Source organism: Diabrotica virgifera, chromosome 4, assembly GCF_917563875.1.
Source record: "Diabrotica virgifera virgifera chromosome 4, PGI_DIABVI_V3a".
In the NCBI taxonomy this organism is placed as follows: Eukaryota; Metazoa; Arthropoda; class Insecta; order Coleoptera; family Chrysomelidae; genus Diabrotica; species Diabrotica virgifera.
Window position 1 is genome coordinate 11,174,686 of NC_065446.1, and position 13,898 is coordinate 11,188,583.

General features: G+C 34.6%; 2 protein-coding genes across 2 annotated transcripts in view; one reads left to right on the forward strand and one right to left on the reverse strand.

Moving 5' to 3' along the window:
- The window catches only part of LOC114334942 (glucose transporter GlcP-like), a 281,124-nt gene that overhangs the window by 31,488 nt on the left and 235,738 nt on the right, over positions 1 to 13,898 (reverse strand). The gene's annotated exons all lie outside the window — the stretch shown is intronic.
- LOC126883418 (uncharacterized) lies at positions 5,356 to 6,417 on the forward strand. The gene has a single exon (XM_050648964.1). The coding sequence runs from the start codon at positions 5,356 to 5,358 to the stop codon at positions 6,415 to 6,417; it is 1,062 nt and encodes a 353-aa protein (XP_050504921.1).

Genomic DNA, 13,898 nt, shown 5'->3' on the forward strand with positions numbered 1-13,898 from the left:
TCCAGGGCTCATCTGTTTTGAGATGGACGTTGAGAGGTGACCCAAATTTTTTTACAGAAATTGCCTGAAAATAAATCAAATAATAATATTTGAGTTATCCTCCGTCTCAAAAATTTCCGGAACATTGTTTAAATAATCAAAATGTCAAAAAATGAAGGAAAAATTCGATTTTTTTTCTTCGTTTTTTGATTATAACTTTAAAAGTATTCATTTTCGAGAAAAGTTGTACTAACATAAAAGTTGTGTAATTAAATTTCCTACAATATAGAGTTGGTTAAAAATTTAAAAAATAGTTACCCTAGTTGCAAAATAGCAAATATTGCGAAAAAACCATACAAAAACAAGTATTGGCATTTTACGTTTTTCAACCATTTATGCTACACTTAGGACCTTCATATTTAACCCAGAAAAACTTTATGATACAGTAAAACAATACTGTAAATTTCATTAAGATCGGTTCAATAGATTTTGCAAAATAACTTTTGTAATCCAGCTTTCGCAAAAAAAATTCATTTCTTCAAAATGTTACAGAACTAAAAATAAAGCAGATCGCAAGTTGAATTTTTTTTTGCTTATACAAGTGTACTGTACCTTTCATTTGCAATTTTTAAAATTAAAATCGATTAATTACCACGGCGGCAGAAAAATTTTTAAATAAACAATAATTTTTGGTGTTACGCGCAGGACAGCGGTGTTCAATTAACACAAGTTGATTTCCACCAAAATTTCTTCCAATCTTTATCTAATATATTATTTCTTTACTCTATATTTTGTTGTATTTTAATATTTTAATTCCACAAAAATCAAACTAATTTTATTATTGTGTGTGAAATATTGTTTAAACAATTGCATATGTTTAAAAATAACAAACATTTATTTTTTAAGTTAAAATAAATGAACAAAGAAAGTTTTTGCTAATAAAAGCGTTATTTCAAAGATAGAGTATGTGCTTTTATTTTGCAATAAACACATTTATTTATTTATATCGAAATGTAATAAAAATTAAAATGTATTAATCATTATCAAAGGTCATTGGAATGCCCAATCAGAGCAAACTCTCCGCTGTCCTGCGCGTAGTACCAATAATTAATGTTTATTTAAAAAAATTCCTGACGCCGTGGTGTTAATGGATTTTAATTTTGCAAAATTGCAAAATGAAAGGTAATGTACACTTCTATAAGCAAAAAACAATTCAACTTGCTATCTGCTTTATTTTCAGTCCTGTAACATTTTGAAAAAATGAATATTTTTTACGAAAGCTGTATTTCAAAATTTATTTTGCAAAATCTATTAAACCGATCTTAATTAAATTTACAGTCTTGTTTTACTGTATCATAAAGTTTTTCTGGGTAAAATATGAAGGTCCTAAGTGTAGCATGAATGGTTGAAAAATGTAAAATGCCAATACTTGTTTTTGTATGGTTTTTTCGCAATTATTGCTATTTTGCAACAAGGATAACTATTTTTTAAATTCTTAACCAATTCTATATTGTAGGAAATTTAATTGTGCAACTTTTATGTCAGTACAACTTTTCTCGAAAATGAATATTTTTAAAGTTATAATCAAAAAACGAAGAAAAAAATCGAATTTTTCCTTAATATTTTGACATTTTGATTATTTAAACAATGTTCCGGACCTTTTTGAGAGGGAGGATAACTCAAATATTATTACTTGATTTATTTTCAAGCAATTTCTGCAAACAAGTTTGAGTCACCTCTCAACGTCCAAATGTACTAATATTTTTAAAGATGCGCCCTGGTCTAGAACGGATCCAACCGCCTTGCATGTCGTTTGGTAACAGATACTGCAATAATATAAAAAGAACCAACAGCCTTGCATGTCGTTTGGTTACAATATTTGCAATATTATAAAAGGAATCAACTGCCGTACAGGTCGTTTGGTTGCATTTATTGCAAAAATATAAAAGAAACCACTGCTTGGGTCTTCTTATATTAAAGAAAACTGCCTGTTTTTCGACTGTCGCTTGGACCTTTTTTCTACAGATGTCTCTAGAATCTAGAAGCTCCGTAGACGTACGGTTTTTTTTACACATACTAAGTGAATATCTAACTGTCGTTTGGTGCTATTAACTCATTTTTTGTCAAATGTCGCTTGGTTCCTTTTCGATTAGCGCTATCCAATGGGAAAAAAAAGTACCTATCAGCAACTGATTATCTAGGGTAAGTTTGAAGGAAAACGGGGTCCCGGTAGGCGCCAGATTTCATGGCTTAGAAATATCATAAACTGGACCGGCTTTGATTCAACATCTTTGTTTAGAGCCGCATTGGACAGAGACAGATTTGCCAGTGTAGTTGCTAACCTCCATTAAAGGAGAAAGCACCACAAGAAGAAGAAATCTATAATTTGAACTATAACAATGGTGGAACAAATGATTAGCTACAAGCTCATAAAATACTAATTTAAAAAAGGGGTTGATTATAATAAACTGCTCACGTTGATTCTCATCGACTCAAAAAGCTTTGGAACAAGAAAGGATGAAGGAACAGCTGAGGACTCTTATGTATTGATAATAAATTTTCTATAAAACAGCTCATAGAAAAAATATAGTGGGGGTTGAGTCATCCCCCATCAAAAATATTAAATTCCTGCCCATTGTACCGAGCTCAAAATCTTTAATCTACGAACCTATGAAAGCTTATAAATAGCTCGTAATTTAGCGCTATTTGTTTTTTAATTTCTACAAGAGAGGGGGCTTAAAAGGGTGTTCGAATTCATTTACCTTAGATATATTAAAGCTCAATAATTATACTTTTCATCAGCTTTATATTTTGTTTTTGAAATTATTTACTTAGCTCTATTTGTATTTCCTCGAACGATTTACCTTTAGTGTTAGGCAATAAAAAGAAAAAAGCAACAAAGTTAAATATACCTCCTATACAATTAACCAACATAGGAAAATATTCACCAACATTTTCAGATAAAAATGGAAAACTGAATCGTATTAAAAAAACAAATACACTTTCTCCTAACATACTTGCTGCAAAACCGAGAGATCTCAGATTAGTGGTAAAAAGCTCATTGCATAAAGATATTGGGAGAAAGCCGTATCCCATCCCATAGCCTATTATAAATAATACAATTAATGGAATAGGCAGCCAACCTAAATTTTCAGTAAGAGAGGATTTTGTTTTTATCAAATAGAAAAATATACTAATAAATAACATACAGATACTGCAGAAGGAGCTAGAGAATAACATTAACTTTCTGGCACCAAACCTGTTATATAGATATCCTCCAATAAAATAAACCAACAATTGTGTGCTTCCGATAATAATACCAATTGTATCAGGAGACACGACAGAATCTGCAAAATTAAATATTAGACCAGAAAATGTGAATATTGTCGCAATACCACAAGCTTGTTGACCAATACAAAGTAGCAAAGATAAGAAGAGAGCTTTTTTGGAAGCTTTGGTTTTGAACAAATCGACGAAACTCAGTTTATTTTTTATATTTTGAACAAAATTTGCAGTCTTTTCTATCTCATCATACTCTAACATGATCTCTTTATTTGTTTTGGTATTTCTTAACAGTTTTAGTGTATCAAGTGCTTCATCGTCTTTTCCTTTTGAAGCTAAATAAACTGGAGATTCGACAAGAAATAACGGTTCTAGTATTAAATGAATTACAGCTGGTATAGCAATTAATAGAGTATAAACTTTTACACTAGTATAAGCACCTAAAATATATGTTATGAAGAGTCCAATGGGTGTTGCCATGCCCAGAATTGATCCTATTTTGGCTCTATTCGAAACTTCAGAAATTTCAATATTATATACAGAAACACTGATGTAAATCCCACCTAGGTTAAATCCTAATATAAATAATGGTATAATATAAATATACACAGACCTTGCAAATGCTAATATGACAAGCATGCTAACTAAACTCAAACCCGAATAACGCATAGTCCTCTTACGTCCTATCCAATTAGACACTTTAGCCATGACAATAAATCCAATTCCAGTGCCTACAAATTGACATGCTGCGATTATTGATACTTCCATAGTACTTATGGGTTTTCCAAATGGGTTAACATTTGTGTCATTCGAAAGGAGTTTCGGCAATACTGGCGCTGCCCACGATAAACAACATCCCAAACTGACCAATAACAAGTTCGCTAAAAAATGAATTTATAGTAAAAGCTAGTATAGTTAGTTAATATATAATGTTCTGCTTAAGAAGCTTATGTCATTTAGAACGACACGAAGATCTAGTGGCCGTAATCACAGCTGACAACGATGTTACTGAAGAAATAAAAGACATGATTCAGTCCGCATTTAACCGCTATGTATTCGCACTGAATAAGCTTATAAAATCTAAAACTCTTATAATAGACATAGTACTAACATATGGATGCGAAACGTGGACCATGACCAAAGCAAACGAAGAAAAGCTAAAACGTTTTGCATGAAAAATACTTAAAAAACATTTTCGGACCTCACCACGACATTACCATAAACCAGTATAGGATCAAAACCAATATCGAATTAAAAGGACTCTACAATGACACCGATATTGCCCAAGAAATTAAATCACAGCGTCTAAGATGGACAGGCCACATGCAAAGACTTCATAACGAGAGATGTGTAAGACAGGAATGGGAGGAGAATCCAGAAATAGCATCCAGAGATAATATTCAAGCAGATCTCGGGAAAATGAACATTCCATTTGACCCTTGGTTGACGAAAGACCGAACAAATTGGAAAAATAATTGTACAGTCAGCTAAAACCATGGGCGCACATACCCATGGGCAGGGGGGCCGTAGCCCACCCTGTTTTTCGAGTGCTGTAAACTATATATACAAGATATACAAGATACAAGATATATACAAGCGATACAAGATGGGTCAGTTCTGGCGAACTCAATACAATGGGCGAATCTATTACTCTGGAAGCAGCGACACCCAACACAGATATGGAGTTGCTATGATCCTCAGTGAAAAAGTAAAGAGATCTGTAACAGGCTTCGTTCCGGTGTCCGAAAGAATTATAATGTTGCAGTTATTGACAACTCATGGAACAATGAACCTGTACTATCGGCACAATCTGGCAACCCTGTAAGTTGTGAAGTAAGGCACTAATACGTCAACGCGGATGGCCGATGGCAGATCTCATCTCTTCTACGGACTGTATTGTATTGAGTTCAATAAACCTGAGAAAGTGCAAGAACCCTTTTACTTACTTAACAGAACATGGTGGCAGCTGGTGCACTTTTCCAGATTAACTTAATATTTCAAGTAAAGAGAGAGAAAAATGATTAGTGAAGTTTAACTTTTCCATGTGTAGTGTCTAGGTTATGTACGTTGTGTTGAAATCATACACAAAGCAAAATGGCAATGGCAAATACAGATTTAGACGTTAGTAGCGGCTCAACGACAATTAACATGCCTGTTCAGGTAAATCCACCGGAGAAATTTACGTTTTCACAGCCAAATATGTGGCCCCAGTGGCGCAAGAGGTTCCAGCGTTTCATGAGCGTGTCGGGACAAGATCAGAAGCCGGAGAACGACAAAATTGACATTCTTATGTATATAATGGGAGATGAGGCCGAAGAAATCGTTCTACAGTTTCCGAAAATTCCAGCTACTTATTCGGAGATGTTACAGAGTTTTGAAAATCACTTTATTCCCCGTCGCAACGTAATATTCGAACGGTTTAAGTTTAACTCCCGAATTCAACAACCAGGAGAAGCTATAGAACACTTTATTACCAGTTTACATTCGTTGGCAGAATATTGTGACTACAGCACCCTTAAGGAAGAGCTAATTAGGGATCGCATAGTGGTAGAAATGTCAGATACAAAAACTAGCGAACGTTTGCAACTACAAGGTACTCTGACTTTGAAAGATTGTATTATTGCTGCAAAACAAGCAGAAATGCAGGCAAATCAGACTCGGGAATTGCGTAATGAAAACCGTTATCATCCAACTCAAGAAGTAGCAAAAGTGGGTGTCCAAAATAGAGAACGAGGCAATGTCACCGGATCATTTCAGAAGGCAGACAACATCAGAAGAAAGAATTTCCAGGGAGACACGTGTATGTTTTGTGGTCAGCAATCTCACTCTAGGGAGGTATGTCCTGCTAGAAGGTCTCAGTGTAATAAGTGCAAAAAGTTTGGGCACTGGGCATCAGTTTGTTTATCTGGTAAAGGTCAAAGGGAAAATAAGGTTAGTACTGTAGAAATTGATAATTTTATGATAAATTCAGAGGGTAATAATTTGAATTTTGTCGGCTCTGTTTATATTAATAATATTGAGGCTCGAGAGTGGCTGATTTCTGTGCTTGTGTTTGAGCTGCGGACAAAATTTGAATTTTTAATTGACTCTGGAGCAGATGTTTCATGTATTCCTAGTTCTCTGATGCCTAAAGAGATATTAAAAAACTTTATGTAAGCCTTATCAAAAAGTTACTGGTCCATCTGGCATTAAATTGGAGGTAGTAGGAACTCTTCCTGTTACCCTCTGTCATAATAATGACATTTCAAAAACTCAAATGTTTGTTATACAAAATTTATCTAAACCTATTTTAGGAAGGAAATCAATAATAGACTTAAAACTTCTACAATTTCATGAAAATGTTACAGTAAAAAATATAAATAATGTATTTAATCCAGAGGCAGTTTTCAGAAAATTTTCAACAATATTTAATGATATAGGTACATTTAAAACAGAAATGGAAATTAAATTAAAAGACAACATTAAACCCTATGTACAATCAGTCCCTAGAACAGTTCCTATTCCATTACTCCAACCGTTAAAAGAAGAAATTGATAGATTATTAAATCTAAAAATAATTGAACCTGTTGATTATCCTACAGAGTGGGTCAGTCCCATTGTTGTGGTCCAAAAAGGCCAAAAAGTTCGACTCTGTGTGGATTATACCCATTTAAACAAATCTGTTCTTCGTTCATATTTTCCTATAAACAAAGTTGAAAGTATTTTAGCCAGAATAAAAGATAGTAAATATTTCTCAAAACTTGATACTTCTTCTGGATTTTATCAGATTCGTTTAGACCCAGAGTCTCAATCCCTTACCACATTCATAACTCCCTTCGGTAGGTATCTCTTCACTCGAGTTCCCTTCGGTATCACTTGTGCCCCCGAATATTTTTCTATATTGTTAAACAAAATATTAGCTGGTTTGGACGGTGTAATTAGTCACATAGATGATATCTTAATCCATGCTCCAACACTAGAAGAACACAACAAAATTCTGGATGAAGTATTATCCAGAATACAAGCTGAAGGTATAGCTCTAAATAAAGATAAATGTGTGATTGCTGTTCAAAAACTCCAGTATTTAGGTCACGAAATCTCAAATGAAGGAGTGTCAATTGCACCTGAAAGGATTTCAGCATTTGTTAACTTTCCAGAACCGACTAATAAAACAGAATTACTACAGTTTTTAGGTATGATAAATTTTTCATGTAGATTTATACCTAATCGCTCTGAAATCCTAGAGCCCCTTACGTCATTACTGAAAAAGAGTGTCACATTTATCTGGGACAGTCCGCAGAAACAAGCCTTTGTAAGAGTTAAGGAATTACTACAAAAAAGTCCATGTTTAGCTTACTTTGACCCTACCAAACAGATAGCAGTTTCAGCGGATGCCTCATCATTTGGATTGGGAGCATGTTTGATTCAGTTTAATGAGGGTAAAAAGGAAATTGTTGCCTATGCTTCTCATTTGCTTTCTTCCACTGAAAAAAGATATGCCCAAATAGAGCGGGAAGCCCTAGCTCTGACATGGGCTGCTGATAAGTTTCAAGAATATATCACTGGGATACCGATTGTTTTAGAGACTGACCACAAACCGTTGGTCCAAGTACTAAAATCAAAACCGATCGATGAGCTCACACCTCGCTTGCAAAGACTCAGAATTAGATTGATGAGATATGATTATGAGGTTCATTATACTCCAGGCAAAGAGCTGGTTGTAGCGGATGCTCTTTCACGTCGGTTCGATGAGAATAGCAGTGACCCAATTGAAGACGAATTAGCAAGCGAAGTAGAAGCTCATGTTCATCTTATAGTTAGTTCGGTTCAAGTAAAGCCGTATTTTATTGAAGAAATTAAGGAAGAACAGAGAAAAGATCCCATTTGTTTAAAACTAAGAGAATATTGTACGTCGGGTTGGCCTGAACAAAATAAATTAGAGGAATGCTTAAAGCCTTATTATAATTATAGGTTGGAGTTGTCTTTTAGCGATAATCTATTATTGAGAAATTCCCGATTATTTATCCCTAGATGTCTACAATTTCGGTGTTTAGAATATCTCCACCAAGGTCATTTAGGGATTGTAAAATGTAGAGCGAGAGCAAAAGCTTCAATATGGTGGTTGGGTCTATCCACTCAGATCGAAAATTTAGTTAGAAATTGTCCTATATGTATAGAACATAGAACAAATCCGGTAGAGCCCCTTATAAGGGATCCTTTTCCTGAGCGCCCATGGCAGAAAGTTTCTTTGGACCTTTTTAAACATAACTGCTGGTACTTAATTGTTACTGACTATTATTCCCGTTTCTTTGAGATATTTAAATTAACCACTATGACTGAATTGGTAATAATATCCAAACTTAAAGAACTTTTTAGTCGGTATGGGATTCCAGAGATAGTGCGTTCAGATAATGGGCCTCAATTCAGTACTCAATTTAGAATATTTGCTTCTCAATATGATTTCAGACATATTACTAGTAGCCCTTATTTCCCTCAATCCAATGGATGCATAGAGGCTGCAGTTAACATAGCAAAAAATCTCCTTAAGAAAAATGAAGACCTTAGTCTAGCTTTATTAGCTTATCGTACCACACCCCTTGAATGTGGATTTTCGCCTTCCGAACTACTAATGAATCGTAAATTGAGATCTCCCTTACCCGTAATTCCAGAATTGTTAAATAATCCCGTTAATACTGATTCGGTGGTAGAAAGAGAGAATAGAGCGAAAGAAAAATCAGCCTTCCAGTTTAATAAAAGACATAGGGCTAGGACTTTGTCAGATTTATCTATAGGAGACAGTGTTTGGGTAATTGATTTGAGGTTGTACGGAAAAATTTCATCCATTTTAAACGAACCAAGATCTTATATAGTAAAAACCAAGTCTGGAAATTACAGACGAAACCGTCATGACCTCATTCCAGCACCATACTACTTTGAACCTGAATTTACTCCAGCACTGCCTCTGCCCACTTCTGATTCTAATTTTAATAGTAAAGAAGGTAGGTGGGAAGATTGTGCGAGTCGGAAGGATTGTGCGGGAAACAGTGAGTTGTGTAATGATAACAATATTGTGCTAACAGTTCCAAATACAGAAAATAACTGTTCTAATATGGAACAGGATTCTTCTCGTCCGAAAAGGATATCTCGACGGCCAGCTTATCTGAAAGATTATTTAATTTCATGAAAATTTGTTTTTGTAAAGAGGGAGATGTACTATCGGCACAATCTGGCAACCCTGTAAGTTGTGAAGTAAGGCACTAATACGTCAACGCGGATGGCCGATGGCAGATCTCATCTCTTCTACGGACTGTATTGTATTGAGTTCAATAAACCTGAGAAAGTGCAAGAACCCTTTTACTTACTTAACAGAACAGAACCTAATTCAGATTTATGCGCCAACTGCTGACAAAAATGAAGAAGAAATAGAAAACTTTTATAACGAACTTCAAAAAACATTACAGTTCACAGCATCTAGAGACATAAGAGTGATCATGGGTGATTTCAATGCAAAAATTGGCGAAGGAAAATGCTACCCTAATGTAGGGCCATATGGACTTGTTACGTTATGGACATAATGTTATAGTCGCAAATACATTCTTTAAATTACCTAAACGACGCCTTTATACATGGAAATCGCCAGCTGACAAAGACAACAAAATCGTCAGAAATCAAATTGAGTACATCCTAATAAAGCACAGATATCGAAACTCAATTCAGGCAGTGAAGGCATATCCAGGAGCAGACGTATCTTCTGAGCACAGTCTTCTTATTGCTAGGTTTCAACTTCAACTAAAAAAGACGCAAAAAAGCCGCAACAACAATAAACTTAACATACAGAAACTTAAGTCAGAAGAAACAAAAGAAAATTTGAAACATGAAATCAACACAAATCTAGATAGAAACCCAGGAAATAATTGCAACGCAGAACAGTAGTGGCAATTCTTCAAAACCTCTATATTAGAGCCAAGTAAGAAAGTACTTACAACAACCAAATGTAAGAAAGAAGAATGGATGACGGAGGAAATTCTAGAGTTGATGAATGAAAGAAGAAAAAACAAAACAAATAATAAGACCCGCTATAAAAAGCTTCAAAACCAAATAAGAAGAAAAATTAGGGGGCTAAAGAAACCTACTTCTCTGAAAAATGTAAAGAAATAGAAGAACTTCAAAACAGATATGACAACTTCAACCTTCATAAAAAAGTCAAAGAACTAGCCGGAATAGGAAATAGAAGAACCTCAAATATATTGCTCGACAAAAACGGAAATATTATAATGGAGACAGAACGAAAACTACGACGATGGAAAGAGTACATCGAGGAACTATTTCATGACCAGAGAGAAGCTAGTACATCCGTAGATAGCCAAACCGGAGACGTAGGCCCAGAGATAACCAAATCAGAGGTTAGCCAGGCAATAAACTCTATGAAAATTAATAAATCTGCTGGTCCAGATGAATTACCTAGCGAGCTGATAAAGTTGGTCAACGAGAAAAACCTGGACATAATAGTAGAACTGTTCAACGCTATTTATACTACGGGAATCATCCCTAGAGAAATGTTGACATCAGCATTTGTGTGTTTGCCAAAAAAGTGAATGCCAAAGAATGCAGTGACTACCGAACCATAAGCTTAATGTCACATACCTTGAAAATTCTGCCGAAAATTATCCACGCCAGAATACACTCTAAACTGGAGCTGGATATTAGTGACACACAATATGGATTCCGCAATGGTATGGGCATCAGAGAGGCATTATTCTCCTTCAACGTGCTGACACAGAGATGTTTGGATGTTAAACGTGCTCTTTACGTCTGTTTTATAGACTACAATAAAGCGTTTGATAAAGTAAAACATGACCGACTCATGGAAATTCTAAAAACTAAACACCTAGATGAAAGAGATTTAAGACTAATAACACATCTCTATTACAATCAGCGAGCAATAGTAAGAATAGAAAAAGAAACATCTGAAGAAACGGAAATAAAGAGAGGAGTCAGGCAAGGCTGCATACTATCACCTCTATTATTTAACGCTTATTCTGAAGAGGTAATGCGAGAAACTGGAAAATGAAACAGTCGGCATAAGAGTAAATTATGGAGTCTTAGTTAACAACATCAGATATGCAGATGATACAGTAATAATAGCCGATAGATTACATGACCTGCAAATACTCATGAGTAAAATAGTAAGGTGTAGTAGGGAGTATGGACTCTCTCTCAATATCAAAAAGACGAAGTTTATGAAAATTAGTAAAAACAACCATAATACTAACGAAATCTTGATAGTAAAGGGCCAGCAGATCGAAAGAGTAAAAAAGTACACTTACCTAGGAACACTTATAACCGAAAATAATGACTACTCTGCAGAAATCAAAGTCAGAATCGAGAAAGCACGTTCTAATTTTATGAAAATGAAAAAGGTCCTATGTAGCAAAGATTTAACATTAGCTCTTAAAGTACGCCTAACAAAATGTTACGTATATAGTGTACTATACTATGGACTGGAATCATGGACGTTAAATGTAGAGACAATGAGACGACTTAACGCCTTTGAAATGTGGACCTATAGAAGAATTATGAGGGTTGCCTGGGTAGATAGAGTTACGAACAATGAAGTACTGAGAAGAATAGGTAAAGAGAAGGAAGTTGAACTTACAATTAAAGAAAGAAAACTACAGTATCTCGGACATGTGATGCGGGGCGAGAAGTATGGCATCCTGCGACTCATAATGCAGGGAAAGATAGATGGCAGAAGAAGCATCGGCAGAAGACGAATTTCATGGCTGAAGAATCTCCGAGAATGGTTTGGATGCAGCTCAAAACAACTATTTAGAGCTACTGCCTCAAAAATTAAAATAGCTATGATGATTGCCAACCTCCGTAGCGGAGATGGTACCTGAAGAAGACGAAACTATATATGGTTATCCAAAGTATACAAAATATACTGTGCAACATCTTCACGTCTGCCCCCCTGAAAAATTTTATATGGGCACCCGTGGCTAAAACCCATCCAGGGTTGTAGCGCTACGTGACGGTGATGATGATGTATGCTTAAATTGGAATAGTTTATAAAAATGAGGCGAGGGAAATTAACCCTTTCAGTCATAGCGCCCTCCTACAAAGTCAAGAAGGTATTATGATATTCCCGAATAGTGACATTTAACCATCCGAATAATATGTTAATTGTAGAAGGAAAGTATAGTGACCTAGGTTATTATTCCTGTTTCATCGACTTCGAAAAAGGATTCGACAGGGTCCGACATGAAAAACTAATAGAATTATTGAAAAACAGAGATATAGACAGACGAGATTTACGAGTTATCATCAATCTGTGTTGGAATCAAAAGGCCAATATAAAGATGGAAGAACAACAGTCCGAGAATATTGATATAAAGAGAGGAGTAAGACAGGTTTGTGTTCTGTCGCCAATACACTTTAACGTGTAGAGTGAGAGTGAAGCCATATTTCAGGAAGCGATAGCGAAACTAAGTGATGGAATCTCTATAAAAGGAAGAATAGTAAATAACATAAAACTCACTGATGGCACTGTTATAATGGCAGACACCCTGGAATCGTTACAAGAATTGGTAAATAGAATTAACGACTATTGCATTAGATATGGACTAACAATAAACAAGAAAAAAACTAAATTTATAATTGTCTCAAAAACACAACATGGAAATGAAAGGTCAATTATAGCAAACCCAAATAGAAAAAGTAAAGACATACAAATATCTGGGAACCTAGGTTGATGGCAAAACTGACCAAAGGAAAGAAATTAAAGTCCGAGTTGAAAGTCAGTCTCTCAATAATTTTGGAGTGTACCGGTAGTGAGACAATTGGTCTATAGTTGCAAGCATTAGATTTTTCACTACCCTCTTATGAAGATGAATAATGATGGATGTCTTTAGGCACTCTGGAAAGACTTTCTCAACAGAATCATTAATTAGTGAGATGTGGACTTTCAACACATTTTCTGTGAGATTTGAGAAAATTTTTATGGATAGTCCATCAGTACTACGGGAAGATTTGTTTTACATGAGATACAGAACTCTTTATTTTTGTTATTAGTATAACTTTATAAATAAACGATGCTTACCTGTAAAACAACATAGATACACATAATAAACTGAGCCCGTTTTCACATTCTCGACAATATTCGTATTCAGTTTATGATATACCAATTTTTTTAACTTGTTTTCAGCCATTTTCATAAAAGTATTTAGTATCTTATAATATTATGTATGTAAGTAATAACAACAATGTTGATCGAGCCTATCTAGTTTATATTACCTGCCGGTAACATTTATTTTATATTGCCGAGATTATTTCATATCGTATAATATATGTGCACATAAAAATTTTAGTCAAAATATTGCATTTTAATTAGTATAAACTTTTTTACCGATAATAATATACAGGGTGAGTCATAACTATAGGGACATAGACTAAGGACAGGTTATATGGACCAAAATATGGCTATTGGGCCAAATATGCCTTAATAAAATGTTGCTGAGAAAAAAGATACAGGGTGTTAAAGTTAATTTTTGTTTTTCGTTTTTTGCTAATAGTTTTCCTGTATATTTATAAATTGCTATCAAAATTGGCACAGAGGCGTAATCTTAGACAAGAAATAGTATTTTATCTACAATTTTACG